The sequence below is a fragment of the Gossypium hirsutum genome, chromosome D02, assembly GCF_007990345.1.
Source record: "Gossypium hirsutum isolate 1008001.06 chromosome D02, Gossypium_hirsutum_v2.1, whole genome shotgun sequence".
NCBI classification, from domain to species: domain Eukaryota; kingdom Viridiplantae; phylum Streptophyta; class Magnoliopsida; order Malvales; family Malvaceae; genus Gossypium; species Gossypium hirsutum.
The window spans coordinates 8,444,722-8,472,566 of NC_053438.1; the positions used below are offsets into that span (position 1 = coordinate 8,444,722).

Genomic DNA, 27,845 nt, shown 5'->3' on the forward strand with positions numbered 1-27,845 from the left:
AAAAAATTCTATTTAAACAAAGAAAGGCCAAGTTATTGGGCCAAAGATGCAGAAAAGAGTAAATCACCTTTCTCCTCAATGAATATGATTCAATATTCTGAGTATCATTCCGTGGAGGCAGCATCCTTGATGAAGATAGCTTTTTTAAAATATTGGCACGATGACCAATAGGAAAAGAAAGTGCACCAACAACTTCACCTGCTTTTTATTAAGTTACAAAATAAAGAGACTAAAGCACACATATAATTGTTCAAGTTTGAGTTAAGAGGATGACTTGAGCAGAATAAGTGAAAATTTGCTGTATATAAAAGAATTTTAAACAATAAAGAAAAAACTTCTAGCAGAATATTAGTCACTTAGAAGATATCACAAGATAAAACTAAATAAAAAAATACCAGATAGAACAAATCATGATAGAAATTTCAATGGCCATATATCTAGAGTACTTATTACCACACAGTAAATGAAATTGAATGCAAGGAACGTTAACTCCTTAAAGTAAAAGAGGAACAGATTTAGCGTAACAAGCAACAAAAACTAGAAAAACTTCAATATCTAGTTTTTATGTGAATTTCTAGTTTAACTCAAGTTGATGCACCAAAAAAAAACGTACCTTTACCAGCTTTTGCAGAAAGGTTTGTTACCTCCACCTCCAATTTAGCAACCCCCTGTGACAGAAAATGCAGAAATTCCTTAACACTTTGGGAAACAAAAACTATTGCTTTCCATATCAACATCACAGCTTTCACTTCATTGTGCTTGTCAGAAAGTGGCATTTTACTATGATAGAATTTTTTACTTCTCTTGATTAGCTTACTTACCTTACTTTCAGAGCAATATGAATATGTCAGCTATTTGTACTGAAGATCCACAAACTAAGTCGTGCCTACTTTAAACAGCAAAGAAGCACAAACAAAAAGAAAAGGAACAAAATTGGTAAACACACAACAGACCTTACGAGGAACTTCAAAAATGAAAAGTTCATTCCACTTTGCAATGCCTTTCTTTGGGTACACCTTGTCTGAAACTAAGGGCTTCACACATTTTGTCCTTGCACTCTGCGGTAAAAGTTTTTGCTGATCTGTTGCTTGACTATCAATGACAAGGCGCAAAGCACAAAAGAAGTTATGGCTATTACCATCATCCACTATAGGTAAATCCTGCAAATTATTAATGAGTCATATTTTTGTTCAGAAGCAATTAAATAACAAATTAAAATATACTGTAAGAAAAAAATGGAATATGTGTTGCAAAAACTTCAATCATTTGAGAACCTTGGCAAAAAGAATCTGTGCAGCAACATAATAGCGTGCTTGCCTAGATTCCTCTGCAACATTTAGCCTGTCTGAAAACCTTGCAGGTGGAACCCAGACTGAAGCAAAGCCACCATGATGAAGTTGGTCAACCACCTCTGAATTCTGTTCAATCCTTTTAATGTACAGATCACTCCCAAGTTGGTTCTCTACCACCACAGTTTGTAAATCTTCTTCATCCAGGGCAGAAAAGGCCAGATCTTGATTTCCAGAATGAGCACCAGACTCCTACAAAAGAACATCTAGTTAGATATTTTAAGGTACATACTCAGTATCGTAATCAACTAAACATCTTCAAAAATGAAAAATCGTGGTACAGTTTCCAACTTACCTCAACCAGCTTTGTCGCTTTCTGGTCAAGCTCTAACTGTCGTCTCCATGAAAGAATGGTCTCTATTAAAGTATCAAGATTCATTGCACTGACATTTATGTTCACAATGTTGGTAGCAGCAATGTGCATCCTCTTCCCAATTATTGATGATGAATTCACATTGATATCATACGTTTCAAACCTTGAGGAGAAAAAGATTAATAAAGAAGATCAAATTTATTACTAGCTGGTATACTTCCTTGCCACTCTCTCTCATACAAGGCAAATAATAGTAACTAGAATGAGGAAGAAACTAACTTGAATATGCCATCAAATGGCTCCACCAAGGGCTCCCATGCTTCCAAGTGTTTATTAAAGGTTGAAGCAGCAATAGATGAAATGAATACTGCATTCATAGCCTCCAAACGACCATGGGTCACCAACTTGATATTGGCGATAGTCACATCAAATAGCGGTGTCATCTGAAGGTTACAAGTATATCATAAAGGGAAGGCAATATCATGTCAAAAGATCCAGAGTGTAATGTTTTCTTTTTCAGAAAACATACCATTCCATGTAAGCTGTCTAAAACTGTTAGAGAGAAGAATCTTAGTTTAATCTCAGCAGTTACATTTTCACGTGTCTTATGCTTCACAGAATCACTAATAGTGTAAGCCAACCGCATTGATGGCATTTTTATATCAGAACGTGCAAGAAAAGTAGAAGCCTACAAGGAGAAAAAGTAAGGCATTCAAAAAAGCTATAATCTGTTTTTCTTCCCACTAAAAGTTCAGAGAATGAAGAGTTAAAAGTTAAGGAAGTTTATATCAAATCTGAGCAGGCATAAAAAGCACGCTCTCTTTAATAAACTTATTTGTTTCACATTTAAAAAAAATGAAATTATCTTAGAAAACCCACAAGTTAAATGACATTTATGGACTATTAAGTGAGCATTATCTTAACCTGATTTTCAACTTTCCAAATGCTCCAGCAGTGGCTTGCTTTTGAGCTCAAATTTCTGGAAATGGGCACTTCAATGATGTTGGTTGGGCTAACAAGATCCATCCTTGGGCAGCAAAAGAAATCCATGCATGGGGCTTCATCAGTTCTAGAAACTATACACCCTAAAGAAGCATAACCAGGGGGAGCTATTGGGTACCAGAAGAAAACTTCATCAAAGCCTTTCCCCGTAATATGGGCAACTTTAGTAAATTGCACAGGCTTCGCAGAGATTTCGGGATCCTCAGACTTTAAAATTATGCCCAAAGCAGGTGGCTCTAATCTGGGAAGGGGAAAAAACATGCCAAATGTTGACAAAAACTCAAAGAGATCAAAAGAATACCTATAATGGTAACAGAGTTTGACAAAGAAACATTCCAAGATAAAAAGGTCTAACCCTTCTGTTATGCAATCACCTAGTATTGCATGACCAGGACATGGAATAGGCCGCCAAATTGACACTGGTCTGCGGAGGCCACCACCCTTGTCCCACCATATTCTCTCAAAGTGAGGGGTTGACATGTAACAACTAGAAGCTTTTGAAATTGACCTGAGAATGTCCCACCCAGATGAACTATCTCCCTGGTTGCTTGTTTGTTGACTAGAATGATTATTATCCACAGTATCAGGAATATATTCCTGAAGAGATGCATAGGACCAAACTGAACTCCAGAGTAGAAGATGACTCAGGTCAGAACTATTTCCTTTGGAAGGGTATGCAATCGAAGAATGAGCATAAAATGATCCAAGAACATTGTCCAAACGCCAAATACTAAATCCAGAAGTAAAATGCTGATTTGGTAGTTCATTCAGCAAACATTCTGAATAAGTTGTAGATGTTACAAGGTCAGAGCGCAGACAATAAACAACATGGTTTGGCGGTGGATGATTTCCTACATTTGCTACACAGCCCATTGAAATATACCCTGGAGGTGAAATTGGCATCCAAAGGGAGCAATCACTGTCAACACCAGAATGGCCATCAACCCCTTCCAATCCTAGGACATGAGAGAGGAAGCCAATATGTTTAAAACCCACTGGCTTCCGCACACGCCCATATGTATTACTTACTGCTAATACTGCCTGTGAAGGAGGAATTGGGCTGGAGAACAATAGAAGGAATTACATATTAATATTCAAAGATAAAAATATTGATAAGAATGTAAATTTTCCCGTCACAAAAAATAATTACATGAAGAAGAATAAGTACTCACTTAATGTCCCTATTAAAATAATACTGGAACTATCGAGCAATTTTCATCTTAAATTATCAAAAAGAAGAATAAGTACTCACTTCAAAGGAACCTTCCTAGCTCAGTTCCTGGTCATAGACTCTCTTGGCCAGCAACCATATCCTCAAAAATGACCGAAAATGAAAGACCCAAAGACAGAAGCTCAGCCTAGAAACATACTAAGACACAACCCTTTAAACATTTAATTCATTCTCAGAATACCTGTATACATCAATCCTATGAAGATAGGCATCAAGAGCACAGACCAGGACTCAATATAAATTATAGTTTAATAGATAATTAACCAAAATTACCAACCTAAAGCGAATTATAGTATGAAAGAATACAGAAACAAAGAAGCCTGAACTTCAAAGTCTTTAACCATAACTGGAACGTGGAAAATCATGTTTTACCTAGATGTAACACAATCTCCCAGTATAACATAGTTTGATGGAGCTTGTGGCCTCCAAATGGTGAGATTATTGTGAGACCCATTCTCTATGGACATGGAAAAAAAAAAAAAAGAATTAACAAAAATAGTGACATAAAGCATCACACTCCAAATAATTTAAAGAAAACCTTTAGGTGACACCCAAATCCTGTCGAAATTGATGCAGGGAGCCAGGGGAATTGCATTTCCAAATTGTAATGCTGCAGCAGCTTGATACTGAAGGTTAAGTAGAAGAGAAATTGCACCTAATGAAAGATGAATACAAATATCAGTTGAAATCAGAGAAATGTTGGTTTTCTCTTTAACGGAAGTATATCCCCCTGAAATATCCAGTGGATCCAGAATGATAAGACCAGAACCAGTCTCAACTGTCAGATCCTTCACCACGGCACGAATCCAGGTATCATTTTCCTTATATGCATACCTGTTCAAAAGATAAACAATACACATTTAAATTATTCTCATCAACAGCTTGATTTTCATTAAAATAGCAATAATCAGATCTAATGCTATTCTTACATGAAATTTAAATCCATTTTTGCGCGCAAAAGTTTTTCACCATAAGATGAATCATCTAGATAGGACTTAGTACCATCAAAGAATGTGAACTCCAGAGAAACAACCTAACCACATGTAAGTAAATTTAATCAGGTACAGCAAAATGAGGAAAACAAAGTGCAAGAAAGTTAAAGATGGATCCTAGGCAGCAAAGTAATATAACCATGTCAAAGAAAAACATCCAATTCAACTGTAAATGCATGATTCTATCAGGACAAACCAGGGATAAACACTTGTGAACCTTATCTCAGAACGGCTTGATAAGACTAATGCATGCACAGTGCAAGAGTTACTACAAACCAACGAATCAACACTTGTGAAACCGTATTTGAGAACTGTTTGATAATACCCATGCATGCACAGTGCAACAATTTCCATTCTGAGACATCTAGCAACAGCAAGGACAGTAAAGTAAGGTCTCCAAACAAAGCTAAATGTTAAGGCTAGGTACACCAAGAGTATGTGAAAATGGGTACTTTCACAAACACAGACAAATAGACATATGGTCAACTAAGCTCCATACTCCATATGAAAAAAAAGAAAGGAGTTTTCTATAAGCCATGAATCTGGTAAATCAATTTATACACAATTCTAAAGAAGTTCATTTACAGGCTATCTACCGTGTATTACAATACTTGGAAGGCAATCCTGGTCAAGGAATCTAGTTCAAGAGGAGCACAGAGTGTTGAAATACGTGTTGAAGTCCCATATAATTTGGGATATTTTTTAACTTATTTAGGTAGATAAATTTTATAATAGTTAATAGAGATTTTTTAGGAATATTTTTTTTATCTTTTAGTAGTTTACTAGAATAAGAAAATTATTTTCCCAGTTATGTTGTGAGTCTTTTTATTATTATTTAAATTCAATTCTTTATTTAATAAAATGAAAACATTTTTATTGAAAATTCTCTTGAAAACTTTCATGATATTAGAGTTAGGTTAAATCTCTAGTAACACCATGTTTAAAATAACCTTCATTGGAAATAAGAGATCCAATAACCAAACGAAGATAGAAAGCTTTGTCGTCGGAGAGTGCAATGACTCAAAGGACAGTGGCGTCTCATCTCTCTTTTCAGCTGACATCTCACAAGTTGAATGACAAAAATTAGCTTGAATGGTCGCAGCCCATAAAGCTAGCAATTGATGGGCGCGGCAAGCTAGCTCATTTAATTGGAGAAATCAAGCAACCACAAGTGGGTGATTCAAGGATGGGCACGTGGAGGTCAAAAAATTCTATGATAATTGTGTAGCTTATTAATTCCAAGGAAGCATCAATAGATAAACCTTTTCTTTTTCTCCCGATTGTTAAAGATGTTTGTGACGCTATGAAAGACACCTATTCAGATTTAGAAAACACTTCATAGATCTTTGAGCTAAAAATAAAACTCTGGAAGGCTAGGCAATAGAAAAAGGAGTTTACTTTTATTATAACGAGATGATGTCTTTTTGGCAAGAACTAGATCAATATTATAATGACAAATGGGAGTGTCCTGGAGATGGTGTAAAAGCTAAGAAAAAAGAAGAGAATGAGCGAGCTTATTATTTCTGGCTGGTTTAAATAGAGAATTTGATGAATTGAGATCTCGGATTCTGGGAAAAAAAACCGTTTCCAACACTCTGTGAGATTTTTTCTGAGGTTAGAAGAGAGGAGACTAGGAGAAAAGTAACATTAAGGTCAAGATTTGAAGCTAACGATGATAATTCTACTCTTGTGACTGTTAAAAATGATAATGATAGTGAAAAAAGAAAGAAACTTTGATGCGACCACCATAAAAAAATATTGGCACACTCAAGAAACATGTTGGAAGCTCCATGGAAAACCGACAAATAAGAGAAAGAGAGTGGCAATGGTCGTGCTTCACAATCTGGGGATAACAAAGCTTTCCAAACGACTAATGAAAATCATGAGCAACAAAGTTCTCTAGAAGAGTCTCCACTTACTAAGGAACAACTAGAGCATCTACACAAGTTTTTTCAATCACCACAGTATTGGATGAATTCTTCTATTCCTAACTCATCCAATAGTCCTTCTTGCTCCTTTGCCCAATTAGGCACTAATTCTTCTATTTTTTCAATGTGAAGCCTTGTAAAACAAACACATGGATCGTTGATTCTGGAGCTAGTGATCACATGACTAGTAGTCATTTTCTTTTCTTAACTTGCACACCTTGTGCAGGAACCTGATCTACCGTAATTTGATACATCAAATTAAGCTCTCTAATACACTTGAGGAGCTTATTTTCAAGCAATTTAAATGTCTTTTATATGTTTTTATGATTTTTAGTTTTGTTGTTAATAAATTATTTTTATTAGTTTTAAGCCATTTTTAGACCCAAATTGGCCAATCATGCTATGGAGAACCTAAAAAGTTGATTAAGTGGTGTAAGGAGTCAATGGTGGTCCAAACGTGAAGAAAATATCACTCAGAAGGAGGATATCACGATATCGAAGCATAGAAGTCGTGATACCTCTAACAGTGCTGAAATGAAAAGAATCAAGACCAACTACAGTGATATCGCGATACAGTGTAATGGTATCGCGATACCGAGACATCCCAGAACCACTCATTTCAAGATTGTTGTGGGTATCGCGATATCGACAATTTTATGTCCAACAAGCTTAAGTCTATTTTCACTTAAGGGCAAAATGATTATTGTTAGGTTAAATGTTAGTAGGCTATAAATACAACTTTATAAGCCTTTCATTTTAGATTTTGTTGGCTGATAGTTTCCTTTAGTTTTCAATAGCTTTAGGGGTAGGTTTTCTCTTTTCTTTTTAGGTTAGATTTTAATTTTGTTGTTTATTTTCTTCCTTATTGTTAAAGATTTTGCAAACAATGATGGACAAATTCTTGGGCTTCAATGGAAATTCTCAATTAAATAAGCATTTTCTTAAACTCTTTGCTTTTGTTTTATACTTACAATATGTTTGATAAAATGCTTATTTGAATTGAGAGTTTGAATATTTGCTAAATTTGTTGGATATTGATTGTTTTATTTTTTGTTAGCTTAAGTTGATGTCTATTCTTGATTGATTCGTTATTCTATTATATCAAAATGCTTAATTCACTAGAATTGACGCCTCTAGCGGAAAACCTAAATAGATGAGACCGAAAGGAGAGTTTATCCTTAGATAGTTCGATATAATCGTGCCGAGTAGTGAGATCGAGAGGTAATTTATATGCCTAAGTGAGATAAAGAGGTAATCTTAGGTGGTATGTTTTAGTCTAGGATGAGACCGAGAGGAGATTCCTAACTAAGAGTGACAACCAATATAATCAGTATAAATTCATTAGTTTAATTATCACTCAACTAATTAATCGACCATCGTTTAATCATTTACATTATCTAAAACATTAGGAAGAAAATTTAGCTTAATTAGTTTAATTTTAGTTAATAAACAATTTTAATTAGATTTGCACTAATAATTTCTGACTTGATTAGATTAATAATTATTTAACTTGTAATTAACTTGATAAACACATTTATCCACTTGACAATCCTTTGGGTTCGATCTTTAAGATACTCGAGTGTCCCATTAATACTACAAATATTAAAGCTGACATTGTGCGCTTCCAGTTAAAACTGTACTTTAAAATTGTTTGTTTTACATGCACAGGCGATCAGCGGTCAGAAACCTTGTGACTTGGCGAAGCAAAAACAAAGTGTTGTAGCAAGAAGTAGTGCAGAGACTGAGTTTAAATCAATGACTCAAGGAATTTGTGAAATGATATGGTTAAATAAAATTATGAAAGAGCTGAGGAAACCAATAACTTCACCAATGAAGTTGTACTGTAATAGCAAAGCTTCCATTAACATTTCTCACAACTCAATCCAACGTGACAGAACTAAACATGTTGAGATTAATAAATATTTTATCAAGGAGAAGATTCAAAAAGGCCAAGTGTGCATGTCGTTTGTTTCTTCAAAACAACAGATTGCTGACATACTCACCAAAAGGCTCTCTAAAACAAGCTTTGATTTTCTTGTAAACAAGTTGGGCATGATTGATATACATGCACCAACTTGAGGAAGGGTGTTGACATACGTGTTGAAGCCCTATATATTTTGGGATATTTTTTAAGTTATTTTGGTAGATAAATATTAGAATAATTAATTGAGATTTTGTAAGAATGGTTTTCGTATTTTTAGTAGTTTATTAGAATAAGAGAATTATTTTCCCAATTATGTTGTGAGTCTTTTTTCTATTTAAAATCAGTTCTTTACTTAATAAAATGATAACGGTTTTATTGAAAACTCTCTTGAAAACTTCACAGAGCTAGTGCTAAAAGGATACACATATGTTGATTATGCCATTTCGATGGTTGACAGAAGGTCCACCTCAGGTTACTGCACTTTTCTTGGCGGTAATCTTGTGAGTTGCAGGAGTAAAGAACAAAATGTGGTGGCAAGGTCTAGTGCTGAAGCAGAATTCTTGGAAATGGCACAAGGAACCTATAAATTGTTGTGGTTAAAGATTATCTTAAAAGACTTGAAGATTAAGTGGTAAGGACCACTGAGGTTTTACTGTTATATTAAGTCTGCAATAGGCATCACAAACAACCCATTGCAACATGACAGAACAAAAAACATTGAACTAGACAAACACTTCATAAAGGAGAAACTAGATAGTGCAACTTGAGGATGTTCTCACAAAAGGACTCAACAGTTCAACAATTCAAGCAAACAACTATAAGTTTTTTTTAAAGGTATCGGGTTTAAAGGAATATTTAATGTAGGGAACAACTATTAATGGAATTATACCTACCTGTGCTTCAAAAGTGAAACTCGGTGCAACATTTGGGCCATCTTGTAAACATGAAGTCTTTGGAGTGTTTGTTAACTCCATATTCTCTTCAAGCTTCTCATCATCATTGGAACTTAAATTATCCATCAACGATATGTCAACATCATCTTCTGGTGACACTGAGTAGCTGCTATCATTGCTCAGGAATGTATACTTTCTCAAAAGAGAACCATTCTGATGAATGAAGAAATTTAGAAAAAGAATAAAAAGTGAAAAAGATAGCATATACAATCAAAAAATTTTAAAGAAAAATTAGATTTTCAATCATGAATGCCAAGTTTCTGATCAACACAAACATCAAAGATAAACTTTGCTCTTTAAAGAAAGTAGCTGAAAGATTTGACATAGTTAAATACAAAGTGAAGCAGCAGCAATACCTCAATTTTTACATTGACAAATCGCAACCTCTTACCACACCCAATGATCACAATAGGACAAAATTGTGCAGGGTGTGACTTCTTTGCTTCATTCTCGTCACTTAAGACAATAGTCTTTCCACAACCATCGTACGTATACTCATCAATGCCATGGGTATCAGCAACCAACTGTCTACTCCGTGACAAGTGCACAACATCTTCATTCTGTTTATAAATACTACTAGAAAGTATGATGCTATTGTTTTTACTAATTGGATCATTCTTGGGGTTCATTGTTTCTTCCCTTCCAGTTATTGCCCCCAAAGATGGCACAAAAAACTCACCTAAAGCAAGAAGAAAGTCCGGTACAACAAGCACTCGAGGTTGCTGAAATCGAAGCACATATGTTTGGGATGACAGTCGCCATCTACAATCTGTCAAGAACATTGTAGAAATTGGTACATCCAAGTCAATACCAGCTTCAGAGTTCACTCTGCTAGAGCTGCTCTTGTTTAAGAAGCAAGGAAAGTTTCCAGTGGAAGCTTGTTTCGGCACGTCAGCAGATGATCCAAGCATGAGCCGCATTTCAGGCTTCGTATTGGCACGGATATCAAGAACCGAAAAAGTTGGAATAGTCACATAGAGATCTGTTTCTGACAATGAAGTCATCCGGTATGATACCCAGAGACCTTCTAGCTAAAAAAGCAAGAAAGAGTAAGAGTAAGTCAAGGCATACAACATTTAAAACAGTAATAATTAGTAAATATCAATACTCACAGCTATTTGAGCTAAAGGTGATTCCTCATGTATGCCGTTACACAACTCCAAAAGTGCATAATTGACTTCAACTGCTAGAATGGTTACACTACGAGATAGAAGCATCTGACTATTCAAGTTGACCTTATCAACCAATAGCCTCATTGTATCTTTAGAACCAGATTTGCTACCACGGAAACTTGGAGGGAGGCTAGGGGCTTCATTCAAATTCATAGTTATGCAATCCCGAATAACATCATATTCTTTATTAGACATTACACCATGCAAAAAATCAATCTGCAAACAACATCAAAAGGACTTAACTGAAGAATTATAAATAACTGCTAAAAAGGAAGGTGCTCTAATAAAGGGGAGCAGCCACTAAAACACACTAAAAAAAAGAAAAAGAAGAAAAGATTTAGTATAGAACACAAAAAGCATTTCAAGTTCAAAGATCACCTTAACTTCCAAAGAAAATGTTGGGACTTTTTTAAAAACATCCCTCAAACTTCGTCGAACATAAACATCAAGTCCTCTGCTTTCACGAATTAATGGTTTGCCAATACAACCATCAATTCCCACAAACATGTTTACTCCAAGAAACTGCAAATTTAAGACGGTTATAATCATAGCTCAATAGTTAAATATGTGGTACTATATAATTATAAGCTATGTACCTCAGCATGAAGAATATCAAGACGAACAGCTGAAGGATCTTTTTCAGGAAATCCATGCCAACTTATTTTATTTCTGACCTTTAGAAGACCCACATCAAGTTGAACGAACCTGTCATATGGAAATACATTAGTAATGTTCACACTAAATAATAATACAAAAATCCTGGAGAGTTCAGTTTCTACTAAAAGGGACCAAAACAGTTAAGTGTTCTGTTCTACTTTGCAAGTCTAAGATAATGGAGAATTAAACATACTCATTGCTCGTTGAATTCCTAGGAACTATAATTATTGGAGTGTCAAATGTAAGATCCAGCTTCAAAGCAGCAGCCCCATCGATTTCAGATTTCTGAATTAACCACTCAAAATCGCCAACTTTATCAACAAGTTTTATTACTTCTTCTGTATGTGGGGTAGCAAGCTCCATGAAGTAAACTGTTATCTGCCAAACCAAGTTTCTTGAAATTTATAGACCAAATATGAAACATTGTGATAAAAACAAGATAAAGTAGAATAGTGTATGAATAAATGAGCACCTAAATTTTGACTATTTGTGAAAGTGAACTTCAATTCTTAAATGTTAAGGTTTAACCATAATAGGATGATGCTAATGCTAAAACTGCACAGTTTAAACTGTATCCCATCATACCTCTTGAACAAACCTATAAAGAAAAACAATTCGAACAGCAGAAAGTCGCCCACACAAGCGGTAATTGTACCCTTCATAATCATCATCTCCACCACTGAAAGAATTAAATTTAAACTGGAAGAAGGAAAATGTGAAGTAAGCAAGCATGCATGAATACAATAAAAAGTAACCTAAATGACTCAAATGCTAATAAACATATATCAATGAGCAAAAAAATGTACCTTTATAAGGGATTCAACTCCTGGATTTCGTATATCACATAGCCAACCTAACCAATTATCTGTTCCAAGTGTCATATCCCGGAGTCTCATATTTCCCAATGTGCCTTCAATTGAGAGGGATGCTGGACGGACCTTAAGATCTAACAGGAAACTTTCTTGCACAAATATTGCCAGTTGAGATCCATCCTCCTTGTTAAGAAACACAGTGACACTATCAATATCCATGTTCAAATAAAATACGACACGAGCTTTATCGTATCCCAGCAACCCTTCAACACAACCACTTTCTTCAGCCTTTCCTTTGTCCATCTTATCCTTTGAAGTTCCATTTGCATCAGTAACACTTGTTTTATTACCGACAGAACCTAGGTCGAAGCCAAAACCAATCAAAGCAACAAGTGTGGGTCTGTTACAAAAAAATTCCAGCTTGGACATGCGAATACTCATCTGAAATAAACAAATTAGCCGCTAAATTAACATAAATTCAATCAATCAAACTGAACTGGATGTCAATGATGCTCATTCTATATACCTTTGAGTCTATACCATCATAAACGGGTGATCCAGAACCCTTCTTTGAGAAGGTAACAGATACAAAATCCAAATCGTCACCACCTTGAGCATCATAAAATATCTCTCCAGAAAGTCCCTTTCCTTGTGCCAGATCTTGTTCATCAATTAGAACTTCATCAGACTCGAATCTGTAGGCATCCACCATATCCATATGATGTGAAAGAGAATCAGAGTTAGTTGAAGATACAAATTCGGACAGAGCATCTTTAAAAGTATCATCATCATCTTGGTGCACCCCGGACATCTCATCTCCATTCAGATCACAAGTTTGATTAGATTCAAGTGAACTGTCATATTTCAGCACAGAGCAGGCTAAATAATGTGGATTGCCAGACAGACGACCTTGAAGCTCATCCTTAATTTTCAGTGAATGCAACTTTGTCTTAAGCACAAGCTCACTTGCTGAACTAATCATTTTAACCTGTTAAAAGATATTGCTGAATAGGTAATAGCAACATATAGACCAATTTGTAATGTACATGCACAAATATTCTATTTATTCGAGAACATTGAAATATAATTTGTAGAGCAGAAAAAGTACATCAGCATATTTATTGGAGAATGTTGAAAGAAATAACAAGCTACCTGGCTATTTGCCGCGGCCAAGATCTATTTTTAGGGCATACAGGAAATTAATGGTATTCAATTTACTTAAAACATCTAGTTAAGGTTATAGTGATTTCTGACCTGATTAACCTTGTATAGAAATCATATGAAAGTACCTTTTTTCTGATCCCATGAGTGGAATATGACAATGCATATAAGCACCTTATTAAGGACAATCTTCAACCATTAAGGGGGAAAATAACACTGATATCTAAGTGGGACTGAACCTGCAACCTCAACTTAAACAACTCTATCACAAGGTCTTTCACCTCTAAGACGATGGGATAAGACAGAATTTGCATATATTTTTTTTTGGCTTAAATAATATGTGTGACTGATTTATGAAGAAAACTTGTTTTACAAGATACATATCTCTATTCCAGAAGGCCAAAGGAACGGCCAAAAGAGCATATTCCTATTAGAAATTAGTGGAAAAAGGATAGATTAGAGCCCTTTTCAAGTCCTAAAATAAAGGAACAAATTCAAAAAGTTTAAGTTGGACTTGAGTTAAAATGTTTCAGCTCTAGTTTCTAATAACAATTCCACACTGGATTACTTTTACTGCCATAAAATAGCACCAAATAGCAAAAGAAAGTCATAAACCTTTCCGCCACTAGCAAGAAGCTCAATAATCAGTTGCTCTTCTAGTTTCTCAGCAACACCCTCGCCTGTCTGCAATATGATTGCTCATTCAGTAGATATAATAACAGTATTACAAAAAGACATTGGCTAATACCTAGAACTTAGTTCTGGTGAGAAGTCACCAATTAACCATCAGAGCATTTAAGAAATTGTACAACCACTAACCTCCCCATATATGCATAGCTTTGTCTCCACAACTGCCCCATTAATAACTAGATCAGCAGCTTTTGAATTTCTTGTTTGAGGATCATCAGATTCACTTATGCCATCAGTTGTTTCTCCAAGTATATCAACCAATGGAGGATCCTACAAGAATAAAAAGTCCAAGAAATAAGCACCTATAAGAAAAAAGAAAGCAAAGAACTAAAAGGAAAACTAATATCATCATACAGAAGCTTGGTATGTGGCTTGTATAAGTCCTCTCAACCAAGTCACCTTCTCTTCCTCCCCTTGGAATTCAATAACCCAGGTACCTGAAGACTCCAAAGCCTGGAAAAGATATTCATATTTTTCATAATGAAAGCGAACCAAAAATTAAGTCTATAAAGACATAAGATCCTAAAGCATAGGCATAATAGAATACTTTAACCCAGGTACCTAGTTTTATCAGTCAAAGCAATACACTTTCATACAGGTGTTTAATTAAAATATTTCAAGAATTATAATAAACCAGGTACTTTGAGACAACCAAGTACAAATGAGAGATTTTTCCGGTTCAGTTTAATAAAACATCTAGTGAAAAACCATTTCTTTGCTCACAAGTTCAGTTGCTCACTTTCTGAGTGTCCATCCCTCTTGGACTCACAGCAATACAAAATGGAGACCCACCAATATTTGTTGATGGAACCTCATGCACCTGTCTTCCAGCCATGCTGTAGGATTCCAAAATTAAAATTTAGATTAAAAGTTGCTAAAAATGCCATAATGCTATCAAATAAAATGGGAAAACCAATTGACTTTAAAAAAGAGTGAGAAATAATAACCAACTAGCCAAGGAACAAATGCAAAAACAAGGAAAGCTACAAACCTCAAGTACCGCAGATGATTCTGGGATTTTTCAGAATCCAAAACATAAACATAGTACCCAGACAGCACAATAAAACAGGGCTGCCATGAAGCAACAGAGTTTCCAATACCCTGAACCATCAAAGTCAATAATAGACAAAATCAGGTGCAAATAGAAGGCAAGTAGGAACCATATAACTAGGTTTTACAATGGAGTTAATGGCCAACCCGCCAAACTAGGATTTTAGCATCAGTAGCGAGATCTGAAACACTCCGGGGAGCCACTCCAACTTGGAAATCGACAACACCAGGCTGAACACAGGGATCCATAGCAAAGGACAATATGTTCAACAGTTCCATAAGTCTGCAGTATCTTGCAGGTGAAAAGTGAATGCCAAGATTTGGGACTTGCACAGACACACGTGTTGATGGGAAACTAGTGTGGGGAATCTTAATCTGCAATATGATACACAAGCATAACTTAAATAAGGTCTCATTTTAGAACTTCAATATGAAGCTTATCTAGTGATAGGTGTTGGTGTTACTTGATGCAAAAAAAAAAAAAAAAGCGCACACACATACTTGATCCACAATTACTGCCATTCCACACCTATCAATAAGAGAATAGAAATTGTCAACCTTCTCCAACCTAGGAGACATCACCATTGATTGAACACTAGAATTTTCTTTCATCAAACTGCAGTCCTGGCAATCAGAACCACAATCTCTGAAAAAGGCAGCAATATCCCTTCCTGATATGTAGAAATGAGAATAGATATCCTGCCTCTGTTCATCAGACTGACTCTCCTGCCATGATGGTTAAATATGTAAGCAAAGAAAAGTAATTAATGGAAATTTGAGAGAAAATTAGCTAATACACATACCATGGTATGCAAAGTAAAATGACCAAAATCCAACAGAAAATGGCTGTCACATTTGAAAGAGCTACGTGCCCTTAGAGGAATCCTAACTTTTGGAGCATCAAGATCAATGTCCAGAGCAAATCTGAGAAACCAAGCAGAAAAGTAAATAATCTTTAGAAAGTGTCATGGGTTTTCTCTGTACTTAAAACACGGCAAAAGAAGCAAGAAAGAATGAACATTAAAATCCAGTGTTGCAATAGTTACCCAAAGTTATTTAGCAAGGTAACAATCAATACTAACATGTATGAATTTTATGCTCCACATAACATCGACTAAAAATCAAGAAAACACTATTTTGCAAACTAATAAAGTATACATTGCTCTGAAACATAAATTCGATAACTTACTCTTCACAACAATAATTGACAAAAATTACGAAAAAGTGTTCCTACGTCTTCATGTTTGAAAGTGTTATAGATTCTTAGGCTTAATTCTAGGATTTTATTTTATTTTCTTCCCTTATTTAGGCTATATAGACTTGTATATAAATATGCTAACTCCAGAGATGAATACAAGTAATCTTTCATCAGTCTACTCTTGTATATGTTCTCTTATTTGCTTCCGTTAACATGGTATCAAAGCTAGCCCACTCGATATTTTGAACTCGTGTTTCATCAGCTAAAATGCGATACATTTGGGATTCTTTTTGAAGGTCTTGATAGTGGGTATGCACCGCTGGCACACGGAGGAGCGCGGGGTCTCCTTGGTGGTTTTGAAAATTTCGGTGACGAGAAAAGTCACGTGTGAAGCACACGCGCCAACACAAAGGTTGCGCTCCAATGTCATGCGCCGGCACATGTGGCACCGCTGGTCACTAGATTTTGGATCCGACACCGACTTTTGGTTCAGACCCAATCCTAGTGGTCAAAAGTCTGATTGAGGATGATTTCAGGGATGTTTTGGGTTTTGTACTGTTTTGGCACTATATGGGTACTGTTCACAATTGGGAACTATTCGGGTATTGTTTTGGCACTGTTTCAATACTATTTAGGTACTGTTTTGGAACTGTTTCAGTACTGTTTTGGGCTCTTCTTCTCATTTTTTTTTGTGCTGAAATTAGTTAAGGAGATTGATTAATAGTTTGTAATCTTCTTTTTGTTAGATTTGTTGCTTCTTGTCATATCATGAGTCACTTTGCTTCCTTTGTAGATTTAGGTAAATCAAATACATATTTTATTTTTTCTTTATCCAAATGAATTATTAATTCAGGAGCTATAGATCATATGATAGGTAATTCTAACATTTTCTCTAACTTTCAATCACATGATTTACCTTCTCCTATTATTATTACTAATAGATCCACCTATAAAGTTGTTGATTTTGGAAGTATTAATCTAAGTCCATCTATCATCTTATCGTCGGTATTAAATTTACCTAACCTTGTCTTTAATTTAATCTTTTGTCACTAAGTTTGATCTAAAATCCTTAAAATGCGTATTTTTAGAATATTTTTGCCTTCAAAAGGGTATGGGTGTTACAATTCAGACCTCAACAAATACTTGATGTCTATTGATGTTGCATTCTAAAAACAAATAACATTCTTTTCAGAAGAGACGCCTTCAAATCTTTCGAAATAGGAGGAGGAAAATGATTGTTAATTTACACTATTACTAATCAACAAAGAAATTCTAATTCTCCAGCTCCTACTTTGACAAGGCCACCGATCACTTAAGTTTATTCCAAACGAAAAAAGACTCATGATATCTTATACCAATGCCTTCATCATCAGATCCAACCCTATACCAGTGTCTTCATCGTCTAATCCAACTCCAAGTGACTTTGACCTTCTCATTCCTCGTAAAAGTAAACATCAATGTGTCCATCCTATTTCTAATTTTGTTTCATATAACCATTTTTCTACTTTTTGCTTTTTAATTGCATTCTTAGATTTCATTTCTATTCCTAAGATAGTTTGAGAGGTTGAGTTATCCTGGTTGGCATGATGCGATGTTTGAGAAACTCCATGCATTAAACAAAAATGGTACTCGGAACCTAGTGGATTTACCTGTTGATAAACAACTATTGGTTGCAAATAGGTATTTACTTTTAAGGTTAATCCAGATGGCTCAGTGGCTAGACATAAAGCTAGATTAGTTGCAAAAGGATATGCTCAAACTTATGGAGTGGATTAGTCAAATATTTTCTCTCCTATGGCAAAATTCACCCCTATTCGTCTATTCATCCCACTAACCCCTTCTCATTATTAGCCTTTACACCAAATAGATATCAAGAAAGCATGGAGATCTCTAAGAAGAAATCTATATGGAGCAATTACCTGAGTTTATTACTCAGGGGAAGTATGGAAAGGTCTGTCATCTAAAGAAATTCCTTTATGGATTAAAACAAAGCTCTCATGCCTGGTTTGGAAAATTCAGCGAGGTAGTTCAGTAGTTTTGATTGAAGAAAAGTGATTGCGATCATAAGGTGTTTTATAAACGATATGAGGCTAAAGTTATTCTTATTTTAGCATATGTTGATGATATATTATTACAGGAGATGATATAGGGATCTCTTCTCTAAAGTCTTTTTTGCATACCAGGTTCCACACGATAGACTTGGGGTCAATTGAAGAATTTTTTGGGGATAGGAATGACAAGAAGCAAGAAGGAAATTTGTCTCAGAGAAAGTATGTTCTTGATCTACTAGCAAAGAATGAAAAGTTGGTAGCTAAACTTTGTAATACTTCAATGGTTCCCAATGTGCATCTTACAAAAGATAATCCTAGGAGGTATAGGAGGATAGTTGGAAAATTAAACTACTGTACCCGTTTGGATATCGCTTTTGTTGTGAGTATTGTTAGCTAGTTTATGTTTGCACCCATAGTCAAACATTGGATAGCCCTAGAGCAGATTATAAGTTCCGAAGTTACTGGAAAGGAGCTCCTGGATGCGGCATATTATACAACAATCAAGGGCATACCAGCATCGAGTGTTTTGCAAATGTTGATTGGGTCAGATCTAATATGGATAGAAGGTCCATTACTGGTATTGTGTTTTTGTTGGAGGAAACTTAGGGTTAGTTTAACAATACTCCTAAGAAACACTTTTGGGACAAAAAGTGCTTTTGATAGAAGATCAAATTTTTTACTTCTGCGTTTGGCCAATTTTTGGCATTTGAAAAACACTTTTTCTCTCAAAAGCATTTTTTGTCCTGAAAGTGCTTCTTAGAAACATTGCTAAACTAGGCTTTAGTATCATGGAGCAAAAAACAAAATGTATCTTGATCTAGTGCAAAATTGGAATACAAGGCTATGGCACAGTCCAAGTGTGAAATTATGTGAATACGACATCTATTAATTGAAATTGGGTTGGAGTACTTGTCACCAGTAAAGTTCTTGTGTGATAATCAAACAGCTCTTCATATTGTCTCAAATCTAGTTTATCATGAAAGAACTAAATACATCAATGTTGATTGTCACTTTATTCGAGAGAATTTTGGACAATTCAAACTCCATGGGTTATGTGAAGATAGGAGAACTTGCTGATTTGTTCACAGACACTAAATGGCAATCGAGTTGACTATCTAATTAACAAGCTAGGCATGATCAAATATCTATGTTCCAACTTGAGGGGGAGTGTTACAGATTCTTAGACTTAATTCTAGGATTTTATTTTATTTTCTTTCCTTATATATAGACTTGTAGATGAAAATGCCAACTCTGGAGATGAAATACAAGTCACTTTTCATCAGTCTACTCGTGTATATGTTCTCTTCTTTGCTTCCGTTAACAGAAAGAAAAATATACCAAAATTTAATCCAAACTCATCACAGAGGAAAAACAGCAAAGGTATGCAAAAAAAAAAAAAAAAGGACAGCAACAGTTTAGCTTCCTTTTCATTAGCAGGGCTAGTTTACTATCCTTTTCTCTTTTGAACCTAAACTTACATATTCTTTTTTTTGTGTGTGTGTCAAGCTGTGAACTTACAGCGACGAGGACATCTTTCCACTTTAAATACCAAAAACTTTTCAGTAGATACCATGCAACATTGCAAAACCTTGCATCAGAGTTGATCTTCCCCTCAATCATATGAAATTTACATAACTTCATCTAAACTATGTAATGGACTACAATTTCTATAATAAGGCCAAGCTATCAATAACTTAGCTAATTTCATCTCATTGTCTCAATTTATGCCAATCAACAACTGACAGATGCCAACATTTATAGTCTTTCATCTATTACTCATCCACAGTTATGCATTCTTAATAAAAACCATTTCATAGACATGTTTCTTGAATTCAAGCCCTTTGCATCAGATTGCATTTGTTGCCTTATGCCCATTGTATGTCATCAAATTGACATGTCAAATGAGACACAAAACATAAACATAATATATCTTAATAAAAATGCACAAATATTAAAATGATCAAACGTATGGAGATGAATAACACAAATAAAAGTAGAAAGAAACATTTAACCTGCTTTGCTCCTCAAGCACTGTTTGAAACTGTTCATGTGCTCGACGAGTCACTTTTTCGATTTTTGTCTGCAATTGGTTTTAAATAAATATTAGCATAAAGGATCATAGAGGATATACTCATTCTATTAATGTCATTACCTGCAATTTAGTAGCAGTTTCCAATGTAACAGTTGGACTAACTGCATTACTCCTCTTCACAAACTCAAGAAAGCGATCAAAACTTTCCTTCAAAACCTTTAAAGCCATAATAATTTATCAAACCCTATCTACTTACAGATGATAAAACTAAGTAAACGAGGATAGAGCAAGTAAACAAAGGCCCACTTACCAAATGCATTTACAATTATAGTGTAGATAATGCATTATCTCAAAAAGCATCAATAAACATCAAAGGGGGCAAACATAAAATGAAACAAATTTAGCCACCCCAAGCTCATATCTTAAACTAAAAGGAAACAATCTCAATTTTAAAGTGTTGAGAATATTTGATTATTTGATAGCATTGAATAGCAAATCTTTAGATATTACAGCAGATTTTTATAGATAGTAATTAGAGATTTTCTTTTCTTAATTGATTTGATGCTTTATGTATATATAGTTGTAAATATTTCTAAGAAATACATACTTTTGAAAGAGTGTTTCCTCAATACATTAGAGTATTTATTTCTAATTTCATCATGGTATCAGTTCTTTTATCCGGTTTTTGGGATTTTTTTTCTGATTTTAAAATTTGTTCCAAAAACCCTAGAAACAAAAAAAATTATACTTTCCACCCTAGCCTTATTTTTTTCTCTCACCGCCCCTACCATTGGAGTCAAAATCCACTTGCCGGAAAAACCCCAGACTCCGGTACCCAGAAAACCTGCATGTAGGCCTCACGCACCATTGCAAGCTTCTTCAGCTTCATTTCACGTGCCGTGCGTGGACTTCACCTGCTACCGCCGTATTTTTTCTAATGCCATCTCTATGCTCTCTACTCCCTTCTGATCAATTTTTTGGCTAAATTTTTTTGGGATCTCTTTTGTATTCTTTTTTGGTGTTTTCTTTCCCCGGATTTTTCAAGCAAATTTTTTTTTGGTATTAGTTGTTTTTCCAGTCTTATGTCTAAGGACGAGAAGCTCGTGATTCGAACCGATAATCCCTCGTTGTAAATTAGTCTTGTGAAGCTTGATGGACATAATTACCTTACTTGGTCAAGGTCTTGCTTGTTGTTTATCAAGGCTCGTGGCTTGCAAGGATACATCACCGATACAACATTGAAACCTAAACTCATTGATTCAACATTTAGTCAGTTGGATTCAACGAACTCTCTTGTTATGACATGGCTTATCAACTCTATGCAACCCAATCTTTTCAAAATTTATTTTCTACTTGATACTACGAAAAAAAATTGGAATACTACTGCTCTCACCTACTCTCGTGTTAGGAATGATGTGCAAATTTTTTAGATTCGTAATAAGGTTCATGGTACAAAACAGGGGGAGCTAACGATTTTTCAACATTTTGCTGAATTAAATGGGTTGTGGTAATTATCAAGATTTTCAGGCATCTTGTACCAATGATGCTGAAAAATTTTAGAATATGGTGGAAAAGGAGCACGTTTTTTATTTCTTGGCTGGGATGAATACTGAGTATTATCAGATTCAGGTCCAAGTTCTTGGCAAAACTTCATTCCCTTCTCTTCATGAGGCATACTCCTATGTACAACAGGAAGAGAGTCGTCGTGTTGTTATGCTCTATAATCCACCTCTTGAGAAAGTTGGTCTTATTGCTAACCACGATGGTTCATCGAGTGGTAAGTCTGACAATGATCACTTGACGTGTGACTACTGTGGTAAGCCTCGACACATTAAAGATTCGTGCTGAAAGTTGCATGGTCGCCCCACTCGAGGTTTTGGTGGAAAACTACGGGGTAATTCTCAGCCTCAAGCACATTTGTCAAACTCCGTGACTACAGTGGACAAGTCCACTTCTGTTGGGAGTTTTACCTTGGATGAGATTCAACATCTCTGACGCCTGTTGTCTTAATTAGACTCTACCTCAATTGTCAAGTTTAATCATGCAAAATCAGGTACTATTTTAAATGCCCCATCTACTTCGGAATCTTAGATTATTGATTCTGGTGTGAATAGACATATGACAGGGTCAAACAAAAGCTTATTCAACTATACTACTTATCCATCTAAAGATAATGTACAATTCGATGGCTCCCTTACCTCCGTCTCTAGAACAGGTTTTATTGTTTGTACTCTCAATCTCATTTTATCCTCTGTCCTCCATGTTTCTAAATTCTCGGTTAACCTCTTGTTTATTAGTACTATCACTAAAGTCTTAAATTGTAAACTTGAATTCTTTCCCGATCACTGTGTCTTTCAGGACCTCCAAACAGGGAAGACGATTGGTAGTGGTAGATTGTGTGATGACTTATATCTTCTAAAACAACTGTCCACTATGTCCCAAGCCTTATTTGGAGAAAATAAAGATGTCAACCAGGAGATAATTCAGTGGCATAGGCAGTTAGGACATCCATCATTTATTGTTCTTACCAAGATGTTTCCTACTTTGTTTTCGAGAACTCAGTTAGACTCTTTAGTTTATGATGCCTATGAGTTTGCTAAGCATACAAGAAATAATTATCATTTATGTAATAATAGTACTGTTCCTTTTGAGATTATTCATTCGGATGTTTGGGGCCTTACTCGCCTTACTTCGTTATTTGGTAATTGTTGGTTTGTTACATTTATTGATTGTTGCATTCAAATGACATGGGTTTTTTATTATTAAAGTCCAAAAGTGATGTTTTCTCGTGTTTCTGTTCTTTCCATAAATTGATTGCTACTCAGTTTGATGCTAAGGTTAAGATTTTGCAAATTGATAATAGAACCGAGTATAACTTAAATGATTATTTAGAATCATATGGGATTTTGTATCAGACCAATTGTCCAGGTACAAGTGCTCAGAATAGTGTTGTTGAAAGAAAAAGTCAACATCTTTTGGAGGTTGCTAGATCACTTATGTTCACTATGAACCTCCCAAAGCCTTATTGGGGGATGCGATTTTGGTTGTTGCTTATCTTATAAATTGAATGCCTCTTCGGGTCCTTGATTTTTAAAGTCCCATTGAAACCTTACAGGGCAAGATGGATTACCTAGTTTCACCGAAAGTCTTTGGTTGTGTTTGCTTCGTTCATTTTTTACATGGGAGCAAACTGGATACTCGAGCAAGCAAATGTGTTTTCATTAGATGCTCTCCCACACAGAAAGGTTACAAATGTTATCATCTGCCATCTAGAAAGTATTATGTAAGTATGGATATAATATTTCGTAAGGATGAACCCTACCTTTATTCATCACAACCATCTCTTCAAGAGGGTTTTGAAAATGAAGAGATGACACCCTGTTCTGTTACCCTTTTGAGGGATAATTTAATTTCAGCAAAGACTTGATCGCTCTATATTTTGCCTCATCACCTGATCGAGCAACCACACTTTGATTCTTGCTTCTCCAAGTGATTAAGTTTCCTCCCACAAGTGTGCAATATCCAGACGTAGACTTTCTGTCATCCAGAGATCCAACCCAATCTGCATTTGTAAAGGCTTATATCTGCATATGCTATGTCAGGTTCAGTGTGTGAGAGATAAATTAGTCTACCAACTAGTCTTTGATATCTCTCTTTATCCACTGACTCCTCTATTCTAACTTGCAACTTATGATTGCTTTCCATTGGTGATTTTATAGGCTTGCATCCCATCATACTCGTCTCAGTCAAGAGATCTAGGATATATTTTCTCTAAGAGGAAGATTCCTTTCTTTGATCTGGCAACTTCAATTACCAGAAAATATTGTAACTTTCCTAGATTTTGATTTCAAATTCTTAAGTCAAACACTGTTTCAGTGAGCCATTTCTTTCTTATCGTCTCCTATCATCACTATGTCATCAACATATACAATAAGGAAAGTGATCTTACCCTTGTGATCTTTCATAAAATAAAAGGTATGATCAGTATTGCTCTGTTGATAACCAAAAGTGACTATAACTTTGCGGAATTTGTCAAACCATGCTCTAGGAGATTGTTTTAGTCCATACAAGACTTTCTTCAATCTACATACTTTCACATGCGTTTTTTTATTATCAAATCCAAGAGAAAATTATATATACACTTCCTCTTCCAAGTCTTCATGTATGGATGCATTCTTCACATCAAATTGTTGTAAGTTCTAGTCAAGGTTGGTTGCACAAGAAAATAGAAGTCTGATTGTGTTCATTTTGGCAACAGGGGAAAACGTCTCTTAATAATCCACTCTATAAGTTTGAGTGAAGCCTTTAGCAACCAATTTAGTTTTGAATCTTTCAATCGAACCATCAGACTTGTGTTTCACAAAAAACACCCATTTGCAGCCCACCAAGTTCTTGTCTATTGGAGTAACTAGCTCCCAAATCTCATTCTTTGCCAGTGTTTTCATTTCTTCAACCATGGTTTTTTCCACTTGGGATCTTCAAATGCTTCATGTCAATCTTATGGAATAGACACAGAGGACAAAGACAAGGCAAATGCTCAATGGGGAAGGGACAATGAGGCATAAGAGATAAAGTTAGACATAGGGTGTCTCGTACAGGATCTAACACCTTTTCTTTGGGCATTAGGCTTATTTAAATCATTTGAAAGATAGAAAAGTAAGGGTAACTCACCAAAAAAGAAAGATTCTTGGCACATAGTCGGTTGCATGATGGCGTCTTTTATTCTAATCCTTCTCTAATACTTCATTAAATCTGGTTTGTCAAAACGCTTAACAATCTCCTTTTGAATAGGAGTCTCTCCCTGAACAATAGCTCCCTCTTGAACAATGGTGTTGTCTGGCATAAGTTTTTCAATAGTTACTTAGTTAGGTATCACTTATTCTCTCTCATTGGTCTCCCCCTGAAAAGGTGATTGAGTTGTACCATAATAGGGCTCAGTTTCTCTGAATGTAACAATCATACTAACGAAAGTTCATCGTGAAGGATGATGAAAACACTTGTATCCTATCTGTGTTGGAGAATATCCAATGAACACACATTTAAGGATGATGAACACACATTGAGTTGTACCATAAAGGAGTATTACTTCTATTATTTCTTAAAGGATAAGAATTTTTAGTGTGTTTAGCAAACTCACAAGCTTCATAAAACAATGAATCAAACCAAGTCTTTGAAAATAAATTATGATATAACTTTTCCATAACAAAAAATGATGGGTGTTCTAACCGCCTATGTCACTGTATTATTTCTTGATTGATAACCTTATTGCCTCAAAAAAAAAAAAGCTTGAACAAAGCCACTACTACCCTCCAACATATATAAGTCATCATGCAATCTACCACGGCCAATCTTCCTCCCTATTTGAAGAACCTGGAATACACAATGATCAAAGAAAAATTCAATTTTGTAGTTTAATGTATTTGTGATGGCACTAACAAATAAAAGGTTAACTAGAAAAATGAGGAACATGTAGTACAGAGGATAGTTTAATATTGGGTGTATAGTTGACAGAACATTATTCAGTTAGAAGAGTAAAAGACCCATCGGCTATCTTAACACTATCTTTTGTTTGACTTGGGGAGTAGTTTAAAAAACTTTGAGGAACTTGTCATGTGTCTATTCGCGCCAGAATCAATAATCCATGAATTAGTATTATTGTGAGCATTAAAGGCAATACATGACTTAACAAAATTGGATGTTGGGTTCAAGGAAGAGTCAAGTCCGGACAAGAGAGAGATGTCGAATTTCATCCAAAGAAAATATTTCAGTGGATGCAGTTTCTGTAGATGACTCTGTAGCCTCAGACAAGTTTGCTCAACCCTAATTTGACTTATTTTGTTTTCCTCCATGGCCTCTGGTGCGTCAACCATGTAATTTCCAGCACTTTTCCCTAGTATGTCATGGCTTCCCTCAATAATCACATTGCAGATTATCTTTATCAATGTTATCATCTTTGTTTGGTTCTTGAGAAGCACTAGTGATCAACCCAGCCTTCTCAGTTGATGTTGTATAAAGCATAATACTCTTCTACTTTCTTTTTGCTGGAATTGGAGTATGTTTCCTTAAGAGAAGGAAAATGAATTTTCCGAGAACTTGAACCCAAATTTGATTATACTTAGTGTTTAACTAGACCAAAAAGTTGTAAACCCTCTCCTTTTCCACAAGCTTCTGAAACTTTATTGCATCTCCAGTACAGTTGTCTTGGTAATAATCTAGCTCCTGCCATAAACTGAGTTCAGAAAAATACTAAGAAATTGACATCTCACATTGCTTAGTGTTGTGAACTTTATTGCGGATTTCAAAAATCTGAGTATCATTCCCAACTTGTGAGTAGGTGAGAGCAGCTGCTTGCCATATTTTTTCTGCAGAGTTAAGTAACAAGTATGTTCTGGAAATCTAAGGCGGTATAGAGTTGATAAGCCAAGACATAACAAAAGAGTTATCAGAGTCCCACTGGTAGTAAGTAGAATCATTGACATCGGGTTTTTTCAAATCACCAGTAATATACCCCTGTAGTCCTTTAGCTTTGATAAACAATAAGCACGATCGTGACCATGCGAGATAATTGTGCCCAGCAAGTTTTACTAGATTGACTTGTAACGAAGGGTTATCATAAATAACTTTTTTTGTGCCGGCCATTTTTTTCTCTTAAAAGGAAAAAACACCACTAGAGTCAATAATAGCAAGGGATATCGGCGAAACACCAACAAAACCATCAGTGGTGGTTGAGAATCAAAGTCGACGGAGGTGGGCTGCACTCACCGGCATGTGGGCAAGGATGCCGAAGGTATGGGTGGCGCATGAGGGCCATGCACAAGGAGTCTGGGCATAGGATTTTGAGATTTTTCCGGAGATTGGACGCGACTTTGTTGAAGGGAGCAGTGAAAAAAAATTGGCCGAAAGAAGAAGAGTACAAAATTGGATTTTCTAGGGTTTGAGAATTTCGGAAAAAAAAAAAAGCTCCTAAATCTAGATTCTCAAGCTCTTGATATCATGCTGAAAATAAGAATTCTTTTTCCTTGTCCATTAACTTAAGTATTTACATGAATATATATACACAACTATGTTGAACTACTCAAGGAAATATAATCTTCACAATAAATAAAATCACAAAACTTTATCCTTAAAAAATCAGATCAACGTTGATTAACAAGTCTATCAATAGTCAATGGTCAACAGAGCCTAGAGGAATTGTTAGTTAAGTTATAAGTTTCCCCAATTTGATAGAGATTTGAAATGTTTATATAGAAGTCTATAGAATCGTTATTTTTTAGGATTGAATTAATTCTAGTGACATCAATATACACTATCTATTGTTAGAGACACTAAA

General features: G+C 35.3%; 1 protein-coding gene across 6 annotated transcripts in view; it reads right to left on the reverse strand.

Moving 5' to 3' along the window:
* LOC107910550 (uncharacterized) overlaps nt 1–27,845 on the reverse strand; it is a 51,453-nt gene that overhangs the window by 16,208 nt on the left and 7,400 nt on the right. For 4 of the 6 annotated variants that reach the window (XM_041088231.1, XM_016838414.2, XM_041088232.1 and 1 more), the window contains exons 16-46: nt 20,636–20,731; nt 20,496–20,563; nt 16,038–16,158; nt 15,736–15,960; nt 15,382–15,609; nt 15,176–15,285; nt 14,924–15,020; nt 14,539–14,637; nt 14,314–14,454; nt 14,110–14,178; nt 12,860–13,321; nt 12,328–12,774; nt 12,107–12,220; nt 11,715–11,899; nt 11,461–11,569; nt 11,243–11,386; nt 10,805–11,080; nt 10,049–10,723; nt 9,633–9,845; nt 4,825–4,928; nt 4,434–4,729; nt 4,268–4,352; nt 3,020–3,724; nt 2,587–2,905; nt 2,192–2,350; nt 1,942–2,105; nt 1,645–1,825; nt 1,275–1,541; nt 954–1,160; nt 614–674; nt 68–198 (exon numbers count right to left, since the gene is read on the reverse strand). In XM_041088231.1, coding sequence (XP_040944165.1) covers nt 68–198; nt 614–674; nt 954–1,160; nt 1,275–1,541; nt 1,645–1,825; nt 1,942–2,105; nt 2,192–2,350; nt 2,587–2,905; nt 3,020–3,724; nt 4,268–4,352; nt 4,434–4,729; nt 4,825–4,928; nt 9,633–9,845; nt 10,049–10,723; nt 10,805–11,080; nt 11,243–11,386; nt 11,461–11,569; nt 11,715–11,899; nt 12,107–12,220; nt 12,328–12,774; nt 12,860–13,321; nt 14,110–14,178; nt 14,314–14,454; nt 14,539–14,637; nt 14,924–15,020; nt 15,176–15,285; nt 15,382–15,609; nt 15,736–15,960; nt 16,038–16,158; nt 20,496–20,563; nt 20,636–20,731 — 6,558 coding nt within the window. The remainder of the gene's footprint in view (nt 1–67; nt 199–613; nt 675–953; nt 1,161–1,274; nt 1,542–1,644; nt 1,826–1,941; nt 2,106–2,191; nt 2,351–2,586; nt 2,906–3,019; nt 3,725–4,267; nt 4,353–4,433; nt 4,730–4,824; nt 4,929–9,632; nt 9,846–10,048; nt 10,724–10,804; nt 11,081–11,242; nt 11,387–11,460; nt 11,570–11,714; nt 11,900–12,106; nt 12,221–12,327; nt 12,775–12,859; nt 13,322–14,109; nt 14,179–14,313; nt 14,455–14,538; nt 14,638–14,923; nt 15,021–15,175; nt 15,286–15,381; nt 15,610–15,735; nt 15,961–16,037; nt 16,159–20,495; nt 20,564–20,635; nt 20,732–27,845) is intronic. The other 2 variants (XM_016838421.2, XM_041088230.1) reach the window with 1 other exon arrangement.